Here is a 24,940-nt window from a genome sequence, read left to right as displayed (position 1 = left end):
GTTTCATTTTGTTTTCATGCCAAATTCTGACCCTACCCTCCAAATGTCTCAGCAGAATCTTATAATGGCAATTCAGTTCAATCCAGTTTTATTTATATGGCACCAAATCACAAAAACAGTTGCCTCAAGGTGCTTTGTAAAGACCTCACGATAATACAGAGAAAACCCCAACAATCAGAAAACTTCCTATGCGCAAGCACTTAGTGACTGTGAGAAGGAAAAATTGCATTTTAACAGGAAGAGACTGCCCACGGAACCAGCCTCAGGCAAGAGCAGCCATCTCTTGCGATCAGTTTCTACAGGCTGTCAAATTTTGGCGAGGCTCACGAATTGTAGCCTCTGTCAACCCAGTGTGGTCTTTTGCTGCAGCCCATCTGTTTCAAGGTTCGAAATGTTGTGCAGTCACAGATGATGGCCTACATTCTTTTACTGTTATTTAAGTCAGTATTGCTTTCCTATCAGCTCAAAGCAGTCTGGCTATTCTCCTCTGACCTCTGACATGAAAAAGGTACTTTCACCCTGATAAAGCTGGATATTTTCTCTGTTCCAAACCATTCTCTGTGAAACCTAGGGATGGTTGTGCCATGTCCCTTTAAAACTCATGTAAATCATATTTCTTCTCCATTTCGATACTTGCTTTGAACTTCAACAGTTTGTCTTAATCATGTATACATGCTTCAGTTCACTGAGTTGCCGCCTTGTAACTGGCTGTTAGATATTTGTATTAACCAGCAGTTGTAAAGGTGTACTTAATGAAGTGGCCAGTGAGTATATATTTGACTAAGGGTGGTGCTTAGCTTGATCACCTTTCTGATAATGCCTCAGTGGAGGTAAATAGATTTATAAATAGGAATAGGAAAGGGGAAAATAAATAATGATAGACCAAATCCTCACACATCATGGATTTAAGAATATCTGTCTGTAAACCAAGTCTTTATATTTTGTTTTTCATTTTATAATTATATAATATATAACAAACATTTAACATTTTCTTTATTCAAAACTGGACTGTTCTGCTATCAAACTAGGAAACAGGGGAAGCCTTCCTCCACTCCTCCTCTTCATTCCAGCTGCACCACACTTGGTCACACATGGCAGGCCATCAAAAAATCAACTTGTTCCCACTCCACCTGTTCAAAAGACTATTAATCTGCTGCCTTCCAATAAAAGGCTTGGCTTTCACCGAGGAGCCAATAGAACGGCATTAATGCTGCGAGACCCAGGCCAATCCCAAGCTGCATTCTAATGTGGCCTATCTTTATCAAGGTGCCACTCCATTTCCAGATACTGCTTATTTATGATTTCTGAGGAGGGAGCCAGCGGGAGGCATATGTCTTTCGGAGAACACTAAAATCTGTGTCCAGAGGACTCACAGGAGACTTCAGATATGGAGCTATCACATGCCAAGCTGTGGATAAGAAGAAATCAAATGTGCGAATGAAGTTTATTTTTCGGATGTGGTAGCAACTTTGACAAAGATCAGAGACTTTACTGCTTGTGCTCCTAATTGTTTGACTATCTGGAGACGGAGGGTGTGGTACCAAACTCCGACCTCATCTGCTGGTGAGAGCTCCTTCTTTGGCCACCAAATTTCTTTTTCTACTTGGATCTCATTGGATGTGTTGCTAAGACCTGGAGGCAGAGTTACCACGCTTCCCATGGATCCAAACATCCAGGGGTCTTTCCTGTTTAACAACAGCCTCAACCAGTTCCCCTCAGACATCAAGGCACCAGTGTGCCAGTACTCAATGCCCAACTCCTTCTACAAGCTCAGCCCGGGCCTGAACAGCCAGCTGCAGCCAGGGACGCCTCATGGCATCAGTGACATCCTGAGCCGCTCCATGGTCGGGGTGGGCACCTCGGGCACCACCACCCTGCTGCCCGGATACTCCAGCATGGGGGGGTTCAGCCCCTCTGTCACCAGCACTTCCATGTACTACAATCGAGACTACAATTCCTCACTGGGCGGCTTCTCCAAACCCGGCGCCGAGTGCCCGATGAAGAGTCGCAGTGTAAACTGCTGGGCAGAAAGCAGCTGTGAGTGGAGAGGGAGGCAGCAGTGCACCAACAGTGAGTCTAAATACTGCAGAGCGGGCTCAGCATCAGCAGCAGCTCCTCAGCACTGTCATCGCACTCTGATCTTCCACTTTAAAAATGGAAACATTATCCAGTAAATACACAAATTTCAGAATCAGAACCGTTATAAAGTTGTTATCTATTGAGTTCAGATTCGAGGTTAGATTTTTGATATGACTAAAACTTTTTCATTCTTTTTGTATTAAAACATTGAAAATCCATTTATTAAAATATAACAATCTGTTGTTTATTGAAAGTTGTGCAGACAAAAAATACAAACAGATCTTTTAAAAACAATTTATTCAATAAATATGTCAAATATTCATTCAAAAGATTTCATTTAAATATGTAGATGATTCAAAAATTATGCTTAATTTAATTCACAAATGGAGACATTTTACTTAAGTTCAGTGTACAAATAACAAATACATGGAGTCTATGAGGGAAATATACATGTGGTCATTTTTTTTTTACATACATCACTTTCATGTATTGTTTTTTATGCTTTAATGTACTTTTTTTTCAGGCAGTGGTCCTCTTGGGGAGATGTCCAGCAGGAAAAAACACACCAGACCGACATTTAGTGGACATCAGATCTTTGCTCTGGAGAAAACTTTTGAGCAGACAAAGTATTTGGCAGGGCCAGAGAGAGCGAGACTGGCTTATTCTCTGGGAATGACTGAATCACAAGTCAAGGTAATGTCGCCAGAATCTGCTTACATTTGAGAAGAGTGTAAATCAGATTTTTATTTTTGTGTGTGTTCGACAGTTCCACTGATATATATATTCCTTGTGTTATATTTATTTTTTATACCCAGTAGCGTTGTCTTGTTTTGAAAGCTGCCACATAAAAAAGCATACATGTCTGATAGAAATCTGCAGATCATATACCAGCACATACTCACCCTCATGCAGAAATGGGGACACAGATTATTTTTCCATACCTTTTCATGAAACACAATGCTTGAAAGAAGATGAACTCGATAAGCTGCAGGGCTCCGGTCTACAGGAGTTAGATGACAATCCCCCCGTTGTGTTTTCAGGTTTGGTTTCAGAACCGGCGCACCAAGTGGAGGAAGAAGAGCGCCTCTGAGCCCAGCTCCACACAGACCAACCACTCGGGGCCGGCCGGAGAGGCCTCGGAGAATGAGGTGGAAGACGAGGAGTACAACAAGCCTCTAGACCCCGACTCTGACGACGATAAGATCCGATTGCTGCTGCGCAAACACCGCAGGGCTTTCTCCGTCCTTCGCCTCGGGCCGCACCACATCTGATGCACTTCCTGCAGACTATAGGCTACACAGGCACACACACAGACACACGTACAGGCATAAAAACTCTCTCAGCACATATGCATGCTGTAATACATTTCAAACTAGTTTGCAATACAACGTTTAATTGCTGAGCTGTTACGCATGATCGGAAAAGGCCCGACAAAAGAACATTAAACGGTCGAACTGACGCAGAGGCTTTAAAAAGTTACTGTAAAAAAATCTATATCTCTGGCTTGTTACACTGTTACTTATGTCACAGAAAGTAACCTTAAGTTATTCCTGCACTCCAATTTTGAACAGCTGGGTCGTTTTCAGTTATGCGTATTTCAAAATAAAGCTCTTCTAAATCCTTGTGTGACTTGTATAATGCTGTCTAAATGCTTTAGTAAACTCTATATACCTTCAAACACTAAGATCACAGAGCCTTTACCCCTAAAGTAGACGCTAAAATTAAAAGGCAGTGTGAATTTACTGAATTTGCTTTTGAGTATAATTCCCCAGAACAAGGAGAATTTCCGTGATCGTTACAGAAAGGCCAGAGAAGAGAATGCGTGATCATATAACACGCATTCTAACGTATACGGTTTCATGTGCGCCAACAAACTAGAAATGTAGACTTTTTAAAAGTGGGGGTGGGGGTGTGGCCGGAACAATAAAAGGTAAGCAGACAGTGCTGACATGCTGTAGTGTTTTAATAGTCTACAGTTTGTTTGCTTTAATTAAATTTTAGCTTGAAGTTGGCTCAAATCCAAGTCTTTGACTTTGCTTTGTACTCATACTTGCTTTTTAAACACACTGTAAAAATATCAAGGTGTATGATATAAAAAAAAATTACCGTGCACATTAAATTATTATTAATTATTTATCAGACATGTCTTTTTTTGTCTTTTGTAATGTGAAAAATCAAACTTAAATGTAGACAATTTGGGTCTTGAGCTATGCTGATGTGGTAGCTGTGAAGGGACGGTTAAAGGGGCCAAAGCAAAGGCACAAAAGCTAAAGAAGGTCAAAGGTCAATTCTAGTGTGATTTACTAGTGTGGTGGGGCTTAATTGAAGACAATGACCTCTGCAACCCATTTCAACTTCAAATCAATACCAGCAGAGCAGCTTGGTCACCATTTAGGCTCAGTGACTTGAAGCTGGCTGTGGTTTATCCAGCTGACAGGATATCAGGTCTGATAACTGTGTCAGAACAAAAGCATGGGAACGCCGCTAAGACAATCACATTTTGCTTCAAAGAAAAGTCTGAAAAAAAGGCAGTTGTTCTTGCAAGTGTTAAGAAAGATGTGTTTTGGTCTGGCACACAAGTTCAGACTTCATGTGTGGGTGAGAGAATTCCTTCTTTGACCACCAAATTTCATTTTTTTAATTGGAGCTTTCTCACTGCGTTGCTTACCAGTTCGACCAGTTTGTCCTCTCATACCTCAGTGTGCCAGTACAAAATACCAAACTCCTACATGCTCAGCCTCACATCAGTCACGTACATGAACAGTCAAAAATGTGATTGTTCTTATCTGAGTGTCAAAGTGACAGAGGTGGGTCCAAGTCTTTTATTCTGAAAAACATATTTTGGTCTCCTCTGTTACTGATGTTATCTGTTTTTTTTGTTGTTGTTGTTTAATCTGGACTTTAATTTGGATCTGAGTCCAACTGCTGCATCAACACAAAGTGAAAAAAGAAAAAATCCTGACTGTGATTCTCAGTCTGAAGTGCAGGTTTAATACTTCCTCTGTTTTAGATGTCATTTTGCTCTTCTGACCCAAAGTAACCGCAGTTTTATTACAGTAACTAAATGCAATAACACACACAGACACTAATGTAAAGCTCGTGTTACTTGGACAGGCTAAATTTCACATGATCTGACATTTATTTTAATGTGATCAACACAAAAGTACAAGTATATATACAAATATAAGTGAGAATATAGTTTATTTATAATATTTTTATAAGTCATTAAAGTCATAAAAAAGTAACTTGGTACACAGATCATTACCTAACCTGTCAGGGTTAACTGCTCTCGGGAAATGAGGTCATTTATATAGTTTACAAGCTTCGCTTTCCCATAAGAGGCGTGACTTGATTGTAAACCCCCAAAAACGAAAAACAAAAGTGCAACAAAGGGTGATACTTTATTTACAAAAGTGAAATATCACAAATGTAGTGTTTATAACCAGCTCCACTCCTGTGACAAAGCATTTATCACAAACAGACATTTGCGTCGCTCTTTCTCGTTGCGATGAGGCTACAGTCACACTTTACAAACATCACGCCAAAGTTCTGCATCTGGGCACCAAAAAAAGCATTTTTGTGACTAATATAGGAAAATGCTCTCCCATAAAACACCCAAAAAGCAACAAACACACTTTAAACAGACTCAATTAGTCAAAAATGTCAAAGTCAAAAAACCTTAACCTTGTTAACTCACACATGATATTACTACACTGGTGCTGCAGTAAGAGACAAGCGATCAAAGATCAATGCAATAATTCAAAAGCAAACAGTGCCCCCTCTGTTGAGTGTGGGTACACTTACACAGGTGTGATTATGCACAGGACTTTTTTTTAAATTTAATTTATTTGCTGCCAGGTGATCAAAACAGACGCTCTCCTTAACTACAGCTGTAGGTAAACACTACAGCATAATTACAGCGTGATTCTTTTTGGCAATGAAATACGGCTGAAGCCGACCGCAGCAGGGTGAAGTCTGACCAGACATCCTGCATAGTAAACTGGGGGAGGACAGCTCAAATTAATCGTCCAAGAAATGCAAAGTCAATGTAATAAAGCACTTGGTATAATGTGTATAATACAGCTCGGGAAATAAGAGAGATACACAAGTTCATTTTGGATGCTGCGGTAATCCATTCAGCTCTCACCACTGCTGCTAAAATGTTACTGGCCTTTTTTCTTTTGCCTGTCTAGTTTCATTTCATCATAATACCACTATTAAAAATCCAATCTGTCATGGCTGGAGCTGATGTGTATGAAGTAGCAACCTGTATGAAAAAAGTAGGAAATCTGTCACAAATCCTTTTTTATCAGTGGAGATCATCCACACATGACACCTGGAAGCAAAGACAGCTGTGCTTCCCTCGTCATTTAAAAAATGCTATGGTGATGGCAAAGCAAAGATACATGTACTAAATAGAGCATAAAAAAACTAAACAAAAGCGCGCACACATATGACCAGGAGGGTTTGATATTTCCCTTTTCAAGATACCACTACTACACAAACTGTGGCTCATGATATACTCAGTACTCTCCTGAATCTTTTGTTAATTGTTGCTTAAGTTGGGTGTTTTAGAATATTTAAAAAAGCCTACAGTTAGGGCCAGTAAGAAATGAGTAAATTGACATTCATACAAAGTTTGGTTATTTTTGACACTGCCTGTAAAATGGACGGCATTGAAAAAACATGAAATACAATCAATTGAGCTAAAAATCATTTTAAAAATTCTTGATGTGTCTCATGAATGTGCAGCTGCAGGTAGGACTTGCAGGATCATCCCTGGTGACTCCGAGGTTTCGGGTTGAGGGGACTTTTAAAAAATCCCAGAGGAAGCGGTGAATAGGAACAACTCTCAAAAACTCTTGACACATCCTGATAAATCTGGGTTACATGATACAAGATCTGTGGTCAGCAGTGTGTGGCAGGGAGCTTAGCTGAGGCTGAGTGAAAAGCTGGCTTATTTTTGGTGGCTGTTGGCCTGTTGTAGTGGAGAACAATCACACTGATCAGCCTCTGAGGATGCTGTGGTTACAGACCTGCAGCAGACAGAGACACACTTTGTAAATGAGCACTGAAAACCCTTTCTAATTGTTGTAGACACACACATTGTTGTGCACACACACATTCACATAGCTAACACGCTCTGGTGGCTACATCAGGGGCAACTCGGGGTTTAGTATCTCGGCCAAGGATACTTCAGCATGTGGACTGGAGGAGTCTGGGATCAATCCACCAACCGGTAGACGACCTGCTCCACCACCAGATCTTCAGCCACAGAACTCTGTTTAACCAGTGCAAATACAGGACACAGTGGGTTCAGACCTCTAAATGCCATTGTAAGCAAATCAAGTCTAAATTAGCGTACACAAGACTGACTCTCCTGCAAAAGCCATTTCTCAGGTCAATGAGGTAAAATTAATTCTATGATTTTTAGTATCATTTAAAATGTAAATGGTTACATAAAAAGCACACCATGCAAGAGCTAAAATGTAGCCTGAAAGTACTAGCGGTAGGCTAAACCTTTCATATGCTTTGAAATGTCAAAAACAAAAAAGGTGATGGTTGTAGCCTCTTCAAGCACTCCCATTGTGTGGATCTCATCATTTTGCAGCTTTCTGAAGAAGGACAATCATGAAAAGGCAGTACTTCCTTAAAAAAATAAATTGAAATGGCAGCAAAACAAAATCATGGCCATAAAAATGCCAATATGCTGCCCTGCACAATGAATGCGTCTCCAGCCAGCCATCCATGTGGTAATTAATGAAAAGCAGGCCAGCATTACACCTAATGTGTAGCCACAGTGACAGCGAAGAGGATTTAATAGACATAGATCAGCGAAGGTGCAGATCGCCTGCACTCCAACTACGATGTGCACAAAGGATCTCTTATGTCCCGCACGCATTACTCTTAGTTCATATCCCGACTCCACTGGGCCAGTAGGGTTATGGCTCTCCAGGGACCAGAGAAAGATTACTGTGCTCACTCTCTCACACTGAATCCATTCACTGGAATTACCACATCGACTCAGCTGCACTTGCACATGCAGTACAGAACACACACACACACACACACACACACACACACTCAGTGAAACTTCTTACCATTTAGAAGTATCAGATGTGGTCATTTGTCTTCAGTGAGAAAGACAAGAACACAGGCTACAGAAGAAAAACAAAACACATCTGAGTCAGTCCACATGGCTGATTTGTGACCTGCACAACGTGCACAACACACTGCTTATGTAATCTGTTACCTTATGATCTCCCATACAGACATTAGGACCCATCGTGTTGTAAACGACACTCTTCTCACCATTGTCTCTCTGAAAAGAAGAATGAACTTGAAGATCATTTATATGTAAACATAACAAACAGATTCTTCTTAAATTATATTCAGTTAAATGTTGAGTATCACATTTGTGTGGGCTGGATTATGTTCATAGTGGATTTACATCACATTACATATTAAAGGTTATACAGTATGTGTGCACGAATGTAAAACCGTGTCCAGGTAAATACTTTTTTAAATTGGCAGTGTGAGTGAAGTGTCATGTAGTATTAAAAAATTTGACCCTCCCTGACTTTCTGTGTGTCCTCTAACATCCTGTGTGCTGATTTATTTGTAAAAGTCTTAATTTTCTAGAACAATCAGAAGAAAGTGAGGTCCATGCTCTGCTTGCATGCTGTGCCAACGGTGTGTAAGACCAGCCAACATTATTTTAGAACCAGAGCCCACTAACTTCAACTAACGACCATCTCCCACACAACACAGACTCCATCACAAACAAGACAAGAAAGAAAAGTATGCGAAGCCAGTTGTCTAATGACTTGTGATTGACAACTTCTTATGCAATGAAGATGTAGTTTTACACCAAAGTTAATCCTCAATTTCAAAATATGATCCAGAACAATCCCAAAAACTCAGGAGGACTTTTATAGACTTTGGCTCACAGACTTCTACAGGAAAAGAAGTCTTTTTGCAAACACAGGTATCACCATCTGTTAGCTAACATTAGCTTTCCTGCAAAAACAGACAAACTGCAAGCTACATATTGTAGCGAAACACTATCTTAAATAGATAATGCTAGCTAATTTATTTAAACCCCTAGAGCTGCTCTGGCTGATAAATTAACCCGTCACTATCAGCAAAGGTTTACGAACTAACCAGAGTCAGAGTCATGCAGCATAATTGGTTAACCTTAAAATGCTGTGAACTAATGTTATTGCTAGAAACACATTTGTTGTGGATATGTTGGTTGGCTAGCTTGCTAAAGAGCTTCCTTAACATGTCATGCTAACTCACATATTACATCAAATTGTGTTTGTCATCAAAAAATAATGTGATTCTACAAATCAAAGCTGTATAACTAACATGGCAGAAGTAGCATGGATCTGCTACTGGGTGCTTTCTGATCTTATCTGAAAACAAATATACTTTTAGTTAAATATGACCCTTTAATAATCTCTGTGTATAGTATTATCAATTAGCAGAGATTATATCTGAGATTGTGTGGATGTAAAATGACAAACAACAAGCGTGACAAAGACTCACCCTGTGGATTAAATCTTGGGCTGTATGTGACATAAGGATGCGATCACACCAGGCAGGACAGCGAGTGTTCATGTACTGGGTTGGTTTAGCATGCTCTTCACTGTATGGGTAGCTGAGCACAAGACGAGAGGGGAACAAATTCTTAAAGCATGAAAAGTAAATGGCAGAAATTTGCAGCAAGTAGCAGAGTTACAGGTCGTACCTTGGTGGAAACTTGATGTCCTCTTCCCTAATAACATCATGGAAGGCTGCGACTTCTTTGTCATACTTCAAAAGCTGAGGGACAGAAGCCATTATGGTTACAAATGACTACAAACGTCAGCACATGAAAAACAAGCATGATGTGAGTGGGTGCAGATTTAACATGGGGGATAATTTGGGTTACTACTACTACTAATGTTTCTCCCTTTTTGTGTTTACTGCGCTGTCATTTCTATGAAGTATTCCTGCTGATGGAATCTAAAATCTAATCTAATCTAAAATCTCTGAGGACAGGTCAAACTAAGTTTCCCCTGAGTTTCTCAGTAGTGCAACTGATGATATCTTTATGGGTGAAAGGTGAGATTGTGTTCTTACTGCTCTGCCATTGTCCTCTCTGAAAACCGCCTGGTGCAGGTAGGCGAAAAGCTTCTCCTCAATTCGAAGCAGAACCTAGAGGTGAAAAGGAGGCAGAGAAAGTAACTTTTGAAGCAGATAATTCTGGCTTTTTTTTTTCTTCTTTTAGACGAGATTCTCTCGTTTCAATCACCTGGTGGTCGTTATCCTTTTCTTCATATATGATTCTCTGCACTTCGTTACTGCTGTCCTTCTTCACCGTCTGCACATCAGCAGCAGTGGACAAATCCTGGTCAAAAAACACAAACGAGAGAGGGTTTATGTCAAAATTCCAGACATGTACACGATTGCGTCACTTGAACTTTGGGGAAAATGAATGCTCTTGCATACCTGGACCAGACTAAGTGTATCCAGACGGAAGTTGAAATCTCCAAACAGAAATAAAGGCAGCACGGTTTGCCGACTGTCTGATATCCTGGAAAAATAAAAATACTACCTTAAGTCATAACACAGGGTTTTAATTCTTAATCCCAATGTACTTTGTAAGTGTGGAAATTCTCATACATGTTTCTCTTGATTTTGTTAAAATGCTAATTCACTGGATAAGAGGAGCTACATGATAGCAGATTTTGAATATTATGTTTTCATACAGTAGCGTGCAGCTGCTAATCTCACCTGCTGATGACATATCTGAGAGCGTTATTGCGGTTGGCTGAGTAAATGGAAGGACTGGAGTTGCAGGCAATGAGGTTAGAGGCATCATGGAACAGGTGGACATTTACCAGGTCTAGACCTCTGTGAAAACACCCCCCGACACACACAGGCAAAAGAAGGTGAGTTGTGGCAGATGGAGGGGAAAAAACAGGAAACAATCCGATAACTCCAAAGCCTGACATCAGATAGGTGTGTATGTGAGTCTGTGTGCCAATAACAGGTGTCATTTACAGGAGCTTTCTTATCAGTGAGCACACTTGGGTTAATGTTCAGTCTACAAACAAGTGCAGTTCGCTGGCTCCTTTTCTTAGGCTGTCACCAGAAAGCAATTAATGAGCATCTCACAAATGAGCTGTGTTGACTCACAGTATGATGCTGTGGTACATTAGATTTTGAGCTCCTGTTGTTCCAGTCCCAAGGTAACAACACAGCAGAGCAAATACTGACTACTACTATGAAATTAAAACCCTGCTCACCTTCCTATAACATGCCGAGTCTTAGCTCCCAACAGAGCACCACATTATATTAATTATTTATATTCTGTGAGTGTAACCAGTGAAGTAAAGAGGACATTTTTGTCAAAACACAACCCAGAAGACATTAATAACTGGATGATAAGAAACCACAAGGTCATCGGAGCAAATGAATGTGAGCCTCACTGTTTGTTTTATATCAGCTTTGATAGATCAAAGTAGGTTTTAAATGTCCTCTTAGATGTTTACTGAGTAAAATTTTATTTGCTTGTCTTCAAGGAACTACAATATTTGACCTTCAGTTTACTGAGGGATGCCGAAGCATGCTTTAAAAACAAGTATGACATAGTGGCTAACAGTTGCTTTAACTCCAGCAGTTATGGTTCCATATTGTAGGAGCTTAAACATACTGATACCAAATACTGTACAAGATGGACAAAGCCAATGTGGACATACCAAATATGATTTAATAACTTTTTTTTTAATTATTATCAAAGGTTAGGTCCTATCAGTGAAATGTATACCCAGCCCTCTGATGTGATGTCTTATCTGAACATTGACCCATGGGACATTTTTTTATTTATTTAACTTTGACAGTCAGTCAAGGACTTTGGGCTCATAACAATCTTCTACGCTGCTTTTCCAATCTTTTAAAAACAGGCTACATATTTGTTCCCAAGGGTGCTGTTTTTATTGTAAATGTATTTTTCCAAAAAAGTCACCAAACAGCCACACACGAAAGTGTGTTCAACCCTGCTGGTGCATCACGGTGAAGGTGAATGTTAGTTACGTACTGGTTGTGTATAATCCAGCGGGTCCTCATGAAGCCCTTTCTGGACCACTTGAACTGCAACAGAGGAAAAACTGGAGTGAGTCACTAAACAGCAGTGAGCTGTGTCTTTAAAGGGCTAAATTGATAATTATTGATTCTTGCACATAATTTGTCTCATCACCCTGTCAGAGCAGGCAGACGGCCCCCCGAAAGCCCCAGTAGACTCATTTGTCCCAACATCTCCTTTGGCCCATGTTTGCCCCTCTCGACAGGCATACCCAGATGCACAGTCATGCATACATACTCACATCAGGCCAGAAATTCTTTGGGAATTTTTCTTTCTCCACGGTGGTGACCCTGTCCAGAGAGCCGATATACCTGTTCTTCTCCAGCACTGCTTTAAAATTCTTAACTGTGAGAGGCAGAGCCAAGGAGGTGACATGTAAAAGAGTGAGAAAACATGCAAACAGCAATCAATAAACTGGTGTTAACCTCATCAGAGGGGCATACATGATGAGCAAATCTATAAGCGGGCCATTAGACTGTGTTCGGCGAACAACAATCGTTTCGGGCCACGCAGCGAGTGGCAGCTTCGGGATGTTTATGGTCCTTCCATAAGCTTTTCTGAGGAGCTTTTTCACGTCTAACGTGACTGGACTATGCAACAGCAAAATAGCTGCTCCACTTTAAATTCGAGTTCTTTGCAAATAGGAGTAGTAGCCTTCAAACTGCCTGCACAGTTTGCCAGAGAAATGTCCAACAATTAAACACCGACAAGGATTTTGCAACAGCACAACCGACTGCACCAAAGGAGGGAGGATTCTATCAAAACAATGCATTGAGTAATAACCATTGGTGCGTTCCAAGACTTTCTGTTTGGAAAAGAAACTAAATTTAGCACAACATGATGAATGATGAAATAGGAAATCCATGTAAGCGTTGTGTTTTTTTACCATGAAAGTCATACTGTTGTACATTTTTCAGTGTCTTGTGGATGAAGTACATGCTCCCCAAAGCCTGTGGATAGAAAAGATATAGCAGTTACACTCAGTTTCAGGTAAACCACTTCAAAAAAATCATAGTGAAACTGGACTTTTAATTGTTCTGCAGACACTTTTGGTTTCATTGATCCTCTTCAAAAAAAGCAAGAACACATGGTCTGCTTTGTGCATTGGGAATGTATGACACAGTGCATTGTTACTCTCCAAAAAGATGGCAAACTTTAAGTAATAAAGTCTTTCCGAGAGGACGTATAACTGCACAGCACATCCACGCGCTGCTTCTGAGACACGCACACTTCAGTACCCAATCATCCCTGACGTGGGGCTGACAATTTTTAATGTACTAACTGCCTGCTCCACTGATCTGATTAATCGCGGCCCGTGAAATCAATAAAGACAGAAAATTAAAACCATTTAAAAGGTATTAAGCAGTGAGCCCGCTGTCTGCCAACACCGCTGCTGCAAACTGGGAGCTGAAGAAAAATCAGCCGGCACTCAAGAGGGCTCAGGGCGTGACAGACCGCGGTGACAGACACCCCCCAAACACACACACACACAAATCCAGCCGCTACATGAGAAATTTCTCCCTGAAGAATTCATTTATCTTCAGTGCCAAAGTTGTCCACAATAAATAAAATTAGATATGTCTCTGTGTTTGACTCCAGCGAACTGCAGTTGGTGACCAACTTGTCTGAATGAAGACTTAAGCAATGAGTTATTTAACCGAGTCTGAAATTGTCCTTAACTTGTATAGCAGCTTGTAGACTCAGGAAGGAAGTCAGTTCCCACTGAAGTTATGTTGGCACTTTTTTTCACAAAATTGGGACATTAGAAATGTACTCTAACAATTCATAAAACATGAGATGGCCAACACTCTTCGCTTTGTTTATGCTAGATTAGTAACAATGTTATATACTGGAAAGTATGTGCACACACGTCGGCGGACACAGAGGCACATTTCCCTCCTCGTTTTCCTCCACATACTCTGCCAAACACCTATCTTCATCAATCAGGTTTGTGCACAGTTTAATAAAAAAATATTGACTTACAAGTGATTTTTTATCAAAACACCATTTGTACTGGGAATTCATGCAAGTCTGCCCCCTCTGCTTCTGCAACCCCTCTGAAAAGAGAACCCACCACCCCTCCCCAAACTCTCTCATGGCCGTATAACTGATGATCGCAGCCAAGGGGAAACAAATTGAAAATCAATGCAGGTGGCACCGACGAAATGAGAATGAGGCATTAGGTGGGGTGGGGTGGCTGCAACCCTCCCAGGGCAAACAGCGGAGGGTGCAAACACTCAAGTGCAGAGGAAACTTAGTCCCGGCTGTCTTCTGCCCCCCCAACACACTTTATTTATTGTGTACAAATAGGCTGGGATCAATAGTTTTAATCTAGAGTTAAATGTATTGACTTTGGCCTGTCTCTACTCTCACCTGGCCATTGAGTTTCCCCTTTTTTACTTCACGCACCTTCAGTCTACAGATGCAGCCATTGACCCCTACTGTCAAACGTTCAGCGTGAGGGTTTCACCTGGGAGGAGTGTGGGTTAATACTTTAAAAAACACTACTGTGCAAAAGTCTTGAGCTGACTGTCCTTTCTTTCTCTTTTGCTAAGAAAGTGGGAAAAAGGCACCGCAATTTATTGAAAAATGTGCAAACATGCATGGAAAAAACAGAGGTTGAACAATTCAAACAGCTTGAAAGTGAATATTTGGTGTGAGCGCCTCTATTCTTCAGTACAGCCTGAACTCTCTTAGACAAGCTTTCTTGTGGGGGGTTTTTAGGTAGTTTTCAGGAATAGTTTTTCAGGCTTCTTGAAAGACATTCAAAGCTCTTCTTTGGATGTTGGCTGCCTTTTGTTTTGGTCTCTGTCAAGATGATCCCACACTGCTTCAGTAATGCAGAAGCCCAAAATCTGTCCAACACCACTGGCCAAAATGCAGTTCCCGCCTCCCCCTGGTTTACAGATGCAGTAGACACTCACTGTTGTTCCTCTCTCCTGACCTCTGTACATACTGACATATCCATTTGAAGCAAGGTAAGGTCTTTACCTTACAATATATGGGCTTTGAGGCAACTCTTGTTGTGATTTAGAGCTATATAAATAACATTAAATGATTTGACTTTCAGATGCTGTTGATCTGCTGTATATAGATTTTTTGCCTGACTCTTCTACTTGTTCAGTTTCCTCTCTACAAAGTATGCCGAGACATGTTTTTGGCTCATAGCTTTTTCGGAATCAACTTGTTGATACAAAAATAGAAACAAATAGTATGATTGCAACAGGCTGCTAGTAACAAAGTGCCTAAAGTTACAATTTAAAACTGGTTCTTTGCTAAGCTGTCTGTTATGTGTTGACATAACACGGGCTTATCCCTTGAATTTCATGGCTTTTTAAAATCTTGAATGATTCATAGGTCAGTGTTAAGAAGCTTAACAAAAAAACAAAACAAAAAACATTGCCCTGACTGGCCTGAAAATAAGCAAAAAAGCAGCCAGTGGTTAAAGAAAAACTTTAAAAGCTCGTCAGAAAACCTGGAGAACTATTGCTCAAACAACTTTTAAAAAATTACAAGAAAGTCTGGTTCCTCGAAAGTGAAATAAAAAAATGAGGGGTGAGTCACAACTTTTGCACTTCCAGCTAGGGGCAAAATTTCTAGGAAACTAATACTGTTGAACCAGTTAAGAGCCACTATGAACTTTAAGAAATCATTTTCATTACTTTCTAAGAAAGATATTAAAAGCTTGTTTGTATTACATGAGGACAATAAAAAAGAAGGTGCATACAGAAAACGTCTTTCATAAAAGGTGTGGACAATGAGGCTTAATCTGTGACTGAACAGCATTCCAACAAAAGACCAAGGATTCAGCTCATGACATTAAGAAATGCAGGGAGCAGCATGAGATTTAACAGACCTGTCTTTAAGAGCACCTCCTCTCCCTGTGCTCATATTGTGCAACAGCTTTAGCGCTGTTTTGTGCTTCATCTTTGAGATCAATGTCACTTACACAAGGCTGTTGTTTTGCACATCTAACATTCTGCAGTGAACTGAAAACTGACTCCAGCTAGGAAGTACTACTATAGTACGTTCAGATTTCAGCAGATTTTATTTGCAATGTCCTGATCTTTAACATGATGATCAGAATGACAGTTAGACTCACAGAAAAGTCTGTTTGGGCAGTCTGTGGCAACCAGTGTTGGTCAAATTACTTGAAAATAGTAATTAGTTAATAATTACTGATTACTTGTCCAAGAAGGTAATCCTGTTACTTTACTGGTTACTTATTTTCAAAAGTAATTACTTACTTTATTACTTAGTTACTTTTAAAAAACATGACACACAACCTGAATATGTAATAACGCAATAGACCTTTTCAGCCCAATTCTATTTTTTCTGCATAATCCATCATGTAAAATTGAATCAAATGAAAAAGTCTCTTTTAAAGATTGTTTTAATCCTTTAATTTCATGCACATTGCATCAAGCAAAAATTCAATTATATGCAACTGTCTTTAACATTTAAACCTATTTTCTGCATATTCCAGCATATGCAGAAAATAGAAAATAAAATAAATAATGTTTTGTGTTTACACTCACGCTTTTAAATAGATGCCAGTAAAACACAGCAAAAAAATAAATAAAATCAAAGATTGCAATGCAATCTGGAGTCAGTAAGCACGTTTTTTGTTTCACTGTGTCGCGTCACTCTCAGAAACTTCTGATTTTCCCCAGCAGAGTGCATTAAATGCATCCAGTTATCATTGTGCATTAACATGTAAGAGAACTCCATCTAGTGGAAACACACAGCAACTACTCTGTATGAGATGTTTTTGTGTTTCTTACCGTGAAGCTATCTTCTACTTTGAACTGGTTGTCCACATAAATACAAGACCTGTCAAAGTCTTTCATTTCTTCACTGGACTCGAGGGTCCTGGTAACAGCAGAGCAAAAAAGTATGATCACTGCAATGGAGGTTTCTTTGTATACAGATCTAACGATCTAAGAGTCTTCTGACTGTAACTATACAACCATCAATTAATGTTACTTTTTTAAATAAAGATGTAATGACTTGACTGGTTCTCGCTTCTCAAATGACATCAAACTGTAGATGGTTTTCATTTTTTTGACACATTATAAGGAACTGTTTAATTGACAACAATGAATCAATGGAAATGGCAAAATGCATTATAATCAGCATATTAATCCTACCAGAAGAAGTTTTCTGCATGGCCCATGTTTAACATGTAGTCCTTTCCTCCAACCTCCTGGAAGTGCAGGGCAATGAACTGTGGCTTGTAGCTCTGGATAGTCTGTTATAATGCAAAGCAAACAGTCTCAGTGCAATGTACGTGCTTACACTAAAGAGCACTGAGGGGTGTAGAAGGTCAATAATGATTGTTACAGGATGAAGGCAACTGTCCTTTAGAGACAGGCTGGTAATGCTATCAGTTTAAGTACTGGATTGCACCGATGACGCACATGCATGCACACGGCTGAGTTGTAGTTCCTTCCGTAAATCTATGTAACCACATCAGACTGACTTCATGAAAAGACCATATGTCTCTCACATCTCTTACTGCCTATCCCTCTTCATCTGCTATACATCATCATCCTCACATGTCGCTGCTTGAAGGATGTCATTTCTTAACATAAAACCTCTTCAAAACATTAGCGTTTTCCACAGAATGTTCCTGCAAATGTTTCATGATATAATCCAGTTTAAAAAATTAAAGATTTCTCTCCAGGGAAGACTCTTAATTTGAAATACAAGATACACAAAGTATGTCCAATGTGTGGACATCCATCCATCCATTCGCTTCCGCTTATCTTTTTCAGGGTCGCGGGGGGCGCTGGAGCCTATCCCAGCTGTCATAGGGCGAGAGGCGGGGTACACCCTGGACAGGTCGCCAGTCTGTCGCAGGGCCAACACACAGGGACAGACAACCATTCGCACTCACATACACTCGCGCATTCACACCTATGGGCAATTTGGATTAACCAATTAACCTAATGTGTGGACAATGCAAATCAATCAGCACATCTTAAATATTTGACCATTCAGCTTGTCTCGATTGGTCTTTTAATTGTGATTTTTGAATTTCAACACTACATCTATGAATGGAGGCCAGGTGAAGGTTTACTATTACTGACTATCGGTGTTAGTCCTTCTGCAGATATGTTATCAGTATTTACAACTGCATAATAGAACAGTGGACAGAACCAACACAGGTTTCGCTTCCTAGAAGTGGCCATACTCTCCACAAAACAAAAACAAAAACATGAAATGTCACATTCTGAAAACTGTAATATTATTATTGCAACATGCAGAAGCTCAAGCTTACCTTGTACAGTTGTTTTAACCATTCGCTTTGAATTTCACCGACCTATGAAATGTAAAAACAAACAAACAAACATATATATATATAATTTGGGCACAGATCAACACATTTTTTTCAGTACATCTGGAAATCAGAATTTTTTTCATAGCTTTTTTATTTGTAGGTGTCAAAAACGGACAATATTTACTTTCCCGTTTTCATCATCTATGAAAACATGATGTCCCTATTTAAATTTCACAGATCGTGAGGCTAAAGGCAGCAGATGTTAACCAATTTGCAGTGAAGAAGAAGAAACTCATAACACTGACAACACAATAGATACTTAATTCATGTTTTTTTCCTTTTAAATGTTATTTTCTCCCTCACTTGCACAGATATAATCATATATCACTGCTATTGCAATGTCTCAATTATCACAGAATCACAGTGCCATGATAACAGTATTATTGTGGACAATGTAGTATGATATCATCTATTTTTGAATTGCTCCATGATTACCATGCCCACTAATTAATATGTTTTAAAGATATTAAATGTTGCTTTATATCATTAGTAGACCAAATTAAAGAAACAGGGTTAGTCTAATCTTCAACTATTTAAAATGTTCAAAGCTAAAGGACTAAAAGTACTGCAGTCAAAATAAAATATAATAACAAAATAAATCAAATAACACTCTCTCAGTTTTGACATTTATTGGGACATAATAAAAAATAGATCATCTGGTCCTTAGCAGGTTCAAAAATTATTTAAATACCATCCCTCATAAAAAAACTGCATATTACATATTACACTGTGGAATTATTTAGTTAAAAACTAAAGCAAAATGCAGAACGAGTGTGTGAGAAACTAAGTAGATATCTTGTAGGAGGACGTTTAGCAGGAGGAAATTAAAGTAATCATTATCTTTATGACTTTATCAGTCTCACATCATTGTGGAGATTTGCTACTTTGCTTGGGCTCATTCCCCTGCAGCATGACCCAATCTGGGCTGTCAGACAGATGGCCTCACATTTGACTGTAGAATACTTTTGCATACAGTAGAGTTCATGGCTCAATCACTGCAAGTCCCCCAATGACCTCTGGCTGCAAAAGAATCCCAAATCATCATCCCTCCACCGCCGTGCATGACAACTTGTATGAGGTCTTTGCTGATACGCTGTGTTTGGTTTTTGTCAAATGTGGAGCTGTGGATGGCGAAACATCTTCATTTTGGTCTGATCTTTCTTAAGGACATTGGTCGAGAAATCTTGTGGTTTGATGAGATGCAAATTTGCAAACCAAAGCTGTGCTGCCATGTTTTTGTCAGAGAGGTTTTCTCCTGGCAACACAAACAAGCCATACTTGTTCAGTCTTTTTCTAATTGTACTGTCATGAATTTTAACATTTAACATTCTAACTGAGGCTTGTAGAATCTGAAACCTAAGAATCTTAGGTTTTTATTTGTAATTTCATTGCATTTCATTTCAAGATCATGGCTGGTGTCTTTCTGTCTTTGTTAACATATGTCAGAACAACTTCTTTTATAAAGGTGCTCACACTTGCTGATGATCAGTTAATCAAATGCATTTAGTTAGCAGCACCTGGCAGCTACTTCCCTACTTAATTGCTATGGAAGCAGTAAGGGTACACTTAATTTTAAATATACTGCTTTATGTTTTGCAGTCAAGAAAATGTCACAGACCTCTGTTAGAATAAACTAATTATTTATTTTATACAATTATTTATTCTTTATTTTACTACTATGTATGACTCTAACAGGGCACTTGGTTCACAATAGCTTATATTTCATGTGCCAGATTAGTCGTACAGTCCATGGCCTGATCTATCTGGCATTGAAGGGCATCACATTCTACCATTCAGCTTTAAAATATAAATGCTTTAAAACATTGTGTTTTTTTAAAACCCAACGACTTAATGTTGCAAATGCTCATTTCATCGTCCTATGAAAAAACAATTATGCCCGAAAGATTGCGATTATTGATCAAATATGATACTGAGTGAAAGAAAGAAAGATATATGGACAATCTCTCTAGGGGACAACAGAAGTCCCCTACAGAGAAATGCATGGAAACATGCACAGAGCTACAAGTGCAAGTTAAAGTAAAAAAATAAATAAATAAGTGACTAGTAAATGTGACAGAAATGGTCAATTTCTTTTTAATGCTTAAGAGTTACATAACTTGCAGCTTCAAATATTCCACCAAATTCTTACATGTAGTCCACAAATGATGATCAAATGATGATGTATTTTTGCTCATTTATGCTGCCCAGCAGAAGGGACATAAGGACAGAAGTAGAAACCTTAGATTAATGCAAAACAAAGAAAAGCTTCTGTATTTAAAATTGCACTGCCATATCAGCTAATGGATAATCAGCTCAAATGGAAGTCAGGAAGTCATCTCAAACTCTGAGCAGGTTAACATAAACATTAGGGATTTCCTGGAAACATTATCCTGCGCCATGTACAAGTACAGCTGCACCTGTTGCAGTCCAGCCAACATCAGCTTGTCATCTGTGAAGGTCTGTGTCTTTTTTCATAGACAGTTGATATTCAGGTTTAATAGTAAAATGTTACTCAAAAAAGTCAGCAGATAAGCCTTATACACAGCTAAAGAAGCCAAACAGGTTCAGTGCTTCCAGGTTTAGAAAAGCAGGCAGATATTTTAGATGCTACATGTGAGGTGCTGTACCCTGACAATACTGATCCACCCATCTGATCAAATAAAAATCTGTTTTCATCCCATGATTTTGTTGTTGTTGTTTAAGGTCATGTTTTGTTAACTTGTATAGCTAGTAGCTGGTATTACCAGGTAAAACAGTTCTTTCTTTTGCCAGAATCTTCACTCTCGTAGTTCATCAATTGATACCAACTTTGATCATGTACTTTCTTACAGTGACACTATTGGATTTACAGCCTAGAGTAAGCGCAGAGTAATATGCAGTCTCCTGCAAGGCCAGGTTTTTTCCTAGCACCTGAGAAATGACTTTGCATAGTGCATTTGCATGCCAGGGATAACAGCGACTCAGCCATTATGACCGATAGGACTCCAAACACTCTGTCCACCAGCTGTAATACATTTGCATTTAGTTGACATACTTTTAATTTATACTTTCTATAGACGTGACAACGTTAAAAACTGGATAAGGCAAACTTACAACAACCAGTTGGAGACTTTATTTTTTCTTTCTGACCAGAACAATAAGCAAACTGTCAGACAGCAGGCATAGTAGAAGTTAAACTCTTTTCTTTGTCTATTGTTGTAATTCGCACTGCAGCACTTGTGTGAAGCTGTGGTCTTTTTAAATGTGCTATAGAAATAAATTTTGATTGATTGATTGATTGATTGATTGATTGATTGATTGCATTAAACAGGCTGATTAAGTTGATTGGTCTTGTCACAGAGTGGTGACCACATCCTGTCCCATGTCAGCTGGGAATGACTGAAAATGAAGGCATTTGTTTTTATACAAGGGAAAATATATAAATATGTATATATTTAGTCATTACACAAGCTCAGTAATAAACATGGTAGCCAAGATGGCACTAAATATTGGTGAGAGTTTAATGTCTCATATGCTGACCTGCTCTAACAGGACACTCAGCCAGCCCAGAACTGCAAAGGAAAAGGATTTACTCTGTCTTGTGCTGCAGGTCCTGCTTTCACCCAAAAGTTGGGTGAATAATTTAGGAATGTTTGTTTATAGAAATGAGAGGGCTTAACTTAAGTAAGTAGAAAAGTTCAAGTCCACCGCGGAAGATATTCATCTGTTTACATATCTCCCACAATGGGACCTGACATGTTTTCATTGGAGCAAGGTCTGGCAACCGGAAACGGGTCCTGAGCCAAATTTCCATGATTCTAAGAGCTCTCCTCCCTGCACTGTCTGAAAGTTAAGCAAAGCCGAGGTAAAACAGAGAAAGAGCTGGAACCCATTGGAACAGTTAAATTACAGTTTAAATTATTTAATCTTGTGTTTAAAAAGGTGGTTTTACTGTATGTTTTTGGACACATGCAAAAAAGTGAGACTGGGCTGTTACAGACTCATAGAGCTACCATGGCGCTCTAAATCTCCGCAGTTTTATAAGGCTGCTATAAACTCAATACTGAATACAAAACAAACACACTTTCCCAGTAGTGACATCATAAGCACTGATTTTACACCTGGGATTGATGACAAATAGTATGGTTGCAATCTGAGAGGCAGCAACTTCATTACCCTCATAGAGGATCTGGAGGACTCCTGCAAAGGTACAGCTACCTTTGCAGACTGACAGGATGCCAAGGATGTTAACTCAAATGAGTTAACATCCTTGGCAATAAATCTACTTCTGCGACTAAATCTGTTATAAACTTTATGTAACCTGCAATCCTCTATTAAACCTTCGCTGACCTTAGTTTACTTTGGAATGAGTTATGCCCAACACTCAATGCAACTTGATGTTTTGTTCTGTGAACTGTGCACTGCATCGTGTATGGAGATCATTAGGTTTGTACATGTGTGTGCACAGATGCTGAGCTGATCATTATCAAACAGCATCAAAAGTGGGCATGATTAAATAAGTTTATACTTCCTCCTGCTCCTTTTCCACCATGTAAATTGCGGTATTGTGTTGGTGGTGGTGTTTTTGTTTTTTTCTCGTTCACCTGTTTACACTGCACTTTTGTTGTTTATTTGATTTTTTTATAGGAAAAAGGCAATTTGTTACTTCATGTCAACATGGCAAGGGTTAAAGAGGTCTATTCACTATTTATTATCAGTAGGAATATGTAATTTAATTGCAAGCATAACTGTAAACGGAAAAAAATAAAAACACACTTCTGAATGACAACATTTAGTTGACCTGTGTGTTGTTATTTTTCATGTCTGGGTGTTGCAGACAGGTTCAGGAGGATTTGATAAACGGTAAAAGGACTGGTTCTTATAGCACTGGTAGATAAAACTACTTTATCTGAGCACTCAAAGCGCTTTACGTAGCTTCCCTCATTAAGAAAAGCACGCTCTTTGTATCTAACATTCACACCCCGATTGATGTATCGGAGAACAACTTGAGGTTAGCATCTTGCCAAGGATACTTGGCATGCAGACTGGAATTGAACCACCACCTTTCACGATTTGTAGGTGACCTGCTCTCAGTTTTGACTGTTTCCTTTTAATTAACAGTATCTGCTGCTGACAGCTGATAAGGAAACATTGCTTGGTAACTTACGAGGCAAATGTACGTGAATTACCGAAAAGCCCCAACAACAAACAAACAAAAAAACAACAACAACAACATGAAGCACCAGAAGAGCTCAGCTCACTGCTTACATCCTTATACCTATGATTTAAGCTAGCAATGTAGCCGACTCAATATTTAAAAAAAAAAAAAAAAACTTGCCTCCTACACTACACCCTCCTACCGGCTTACTTGAGCGTTTATGTAATCCTCTGACTGTACCTTAAGTATGGTGTGACTTTAATTGTGATGCCATTCTACTTACATTGTCAAAGAGTGAACCAACGTTTGCGGTGACAAGCAGCACATCGGTGAACGTTTCCATGTTAACGACGCGAGCAGTCCCGAGGAAACTCCGTAGTAGAAGCAGCAGCGTCGCCAGTGATGCTCATGCAGGCCTGCGATCAACTCTGCAGGAGCTTACCGAGGCTTATAATGTGTGTGAGTGTCTGAGAGAGAATCTGAGTCGCGACTAGCAGCTATCCCTCAGTCTCACGGACGCCTTCCCGCTTCTGGTCCAACTCGTTTGCTGATAGCGGGCTTCGGTGTCGCACGGTTAACGTACGCCTGCAGAGAGGCGCTCGTCTTCATCATCGTCGTGGAGTCAGGGAGCAGGTAACAAGTTTGTGTAACTGCCCGCTCAGACGTGTGGATTTCCGCCTCCTCGGGGTTAATTGGACTAGTAGGTTCTTAGGAGGGCTTCTTAAGCAGCCTGGACTGGGCATCTGTTGCTGACAAACCCTCGGAGAGCCTTCTGCAAGCGGGCGGTGTTGCGTTATGAACTCCTGGCGCTCCGCCCATTTGCTCCGATCGCTGCTGGTTTGCTGTATTCAATACAATAAGTTTATCAGTGATAAGCCAACCAGCACTCAATAATAAAATCACCTGGAGGTAATCTCACAGCATTTGAATGTCACAGAAACCTTTACATACATACATGACTTGCTGTACAAAACAGCTAGCTTTTACTAAGCGCAACCCCTCCTGAACCACACTACATTATTACAACAATGATTTGTGAGGTGTTATAACCTAACATGTAATTTATACACCACATAAAGTTTTTGTTGTTGAAAAAAAAAAGACCCGAAAGGATTTTAAACTCGCAAATCAGCGTACCACAGTCTCGTTGTCTAAAGACACAAAACAGGAAGTTAGTCATCTTCTCCCTGTGTAGCACTTCTTTTCACTTGGGGCAGGTTGCTTTTCTTCAGCGCACAATCAAATTATA

The 24,940-nt window shown here is 39.6% G+C and overlaps 2 protein-coding genes across 2 annotated transcripts; one reads left to right on the top strand and one right to left on the bottom strand.

The window, feature by feature from the left end:
• The first annotated feature begins 1,658 nt into the window (after positions 1-1,658).
• Positions 1,659-3,487, top strand: nkx6.3 (NK6 homeobox 3). The gene is made up of 3 exons (XM_063490543.1): positions 1,659-2,070; positions 2,603-2,772; positions 3,120-3,487. Exons 1-3 carry the CDS (start codon positions 1,659-1,661, stop codon positions 3,348-3,350), a joined length of 813 nt encoding a protein of 270 aa, XP_063346613.1. The 3' UTR covers positions 3,351-3,487.
• A 1,974-nt stretch (positions 3,488-5,461) lies between these two features.
• LOC134638622 (inositol polyphosphate-5-phosphatase A-like) lies at positions 5,462-24,507 on the bottom strand. Its single transcript, XM_063489381.1, has 16 exons — positions 23,975-24,507; positions 18,495-18,536; positions 17,362-17,462; positions 16,996-17,083; positions 13,098-13,161; positions 12,453-12,556; positions 12,167-12,219; positions 10,861-10,980; positions 10,576-10,660; positions 10,379-10,474; positions 10,207-10,281; positions 9,833-9,906; positions 9,631-9,742; positions 8,333-8,401; positions 8,181-8,237; positions 5,462-7,115 (listed from the first exon to the last, which is right to left on the bottom strand). Exons 1-15 carry the CDS (start codon positions 24,032-24,034, stop codon positions 8,193-8,195), a joined length of 1,188 nt encoding a protein of 395 aa, XP_063345451.1. The 5' UTR covers positions 24,035-24,507; the 3' UTR covers positions 5,462-7,115; positions 8,181-8,192.
• Positions 24,508-24,940: the final 433 nt, after the last annotated feature.

The sequence above is a fragment of the Pelmatolapia mariae genome, linkage group LG12, assembly GCF_036321145.2.
Source record: "Pelmatolapia mariae isolate MD_Pm_ZW linkage group LG12, Pm_UMD_F_2, whole genome shotgun sequence".
NCBI lineage: Eukaryota > Metazoa > Chordata > Actinopteri > Cichliformes > Cichlidae > Pelmatolapia > Pelmatolapia mariae.
This window is presented reverse-complemented; position numbering and strand designations above follow the sequence as displayed.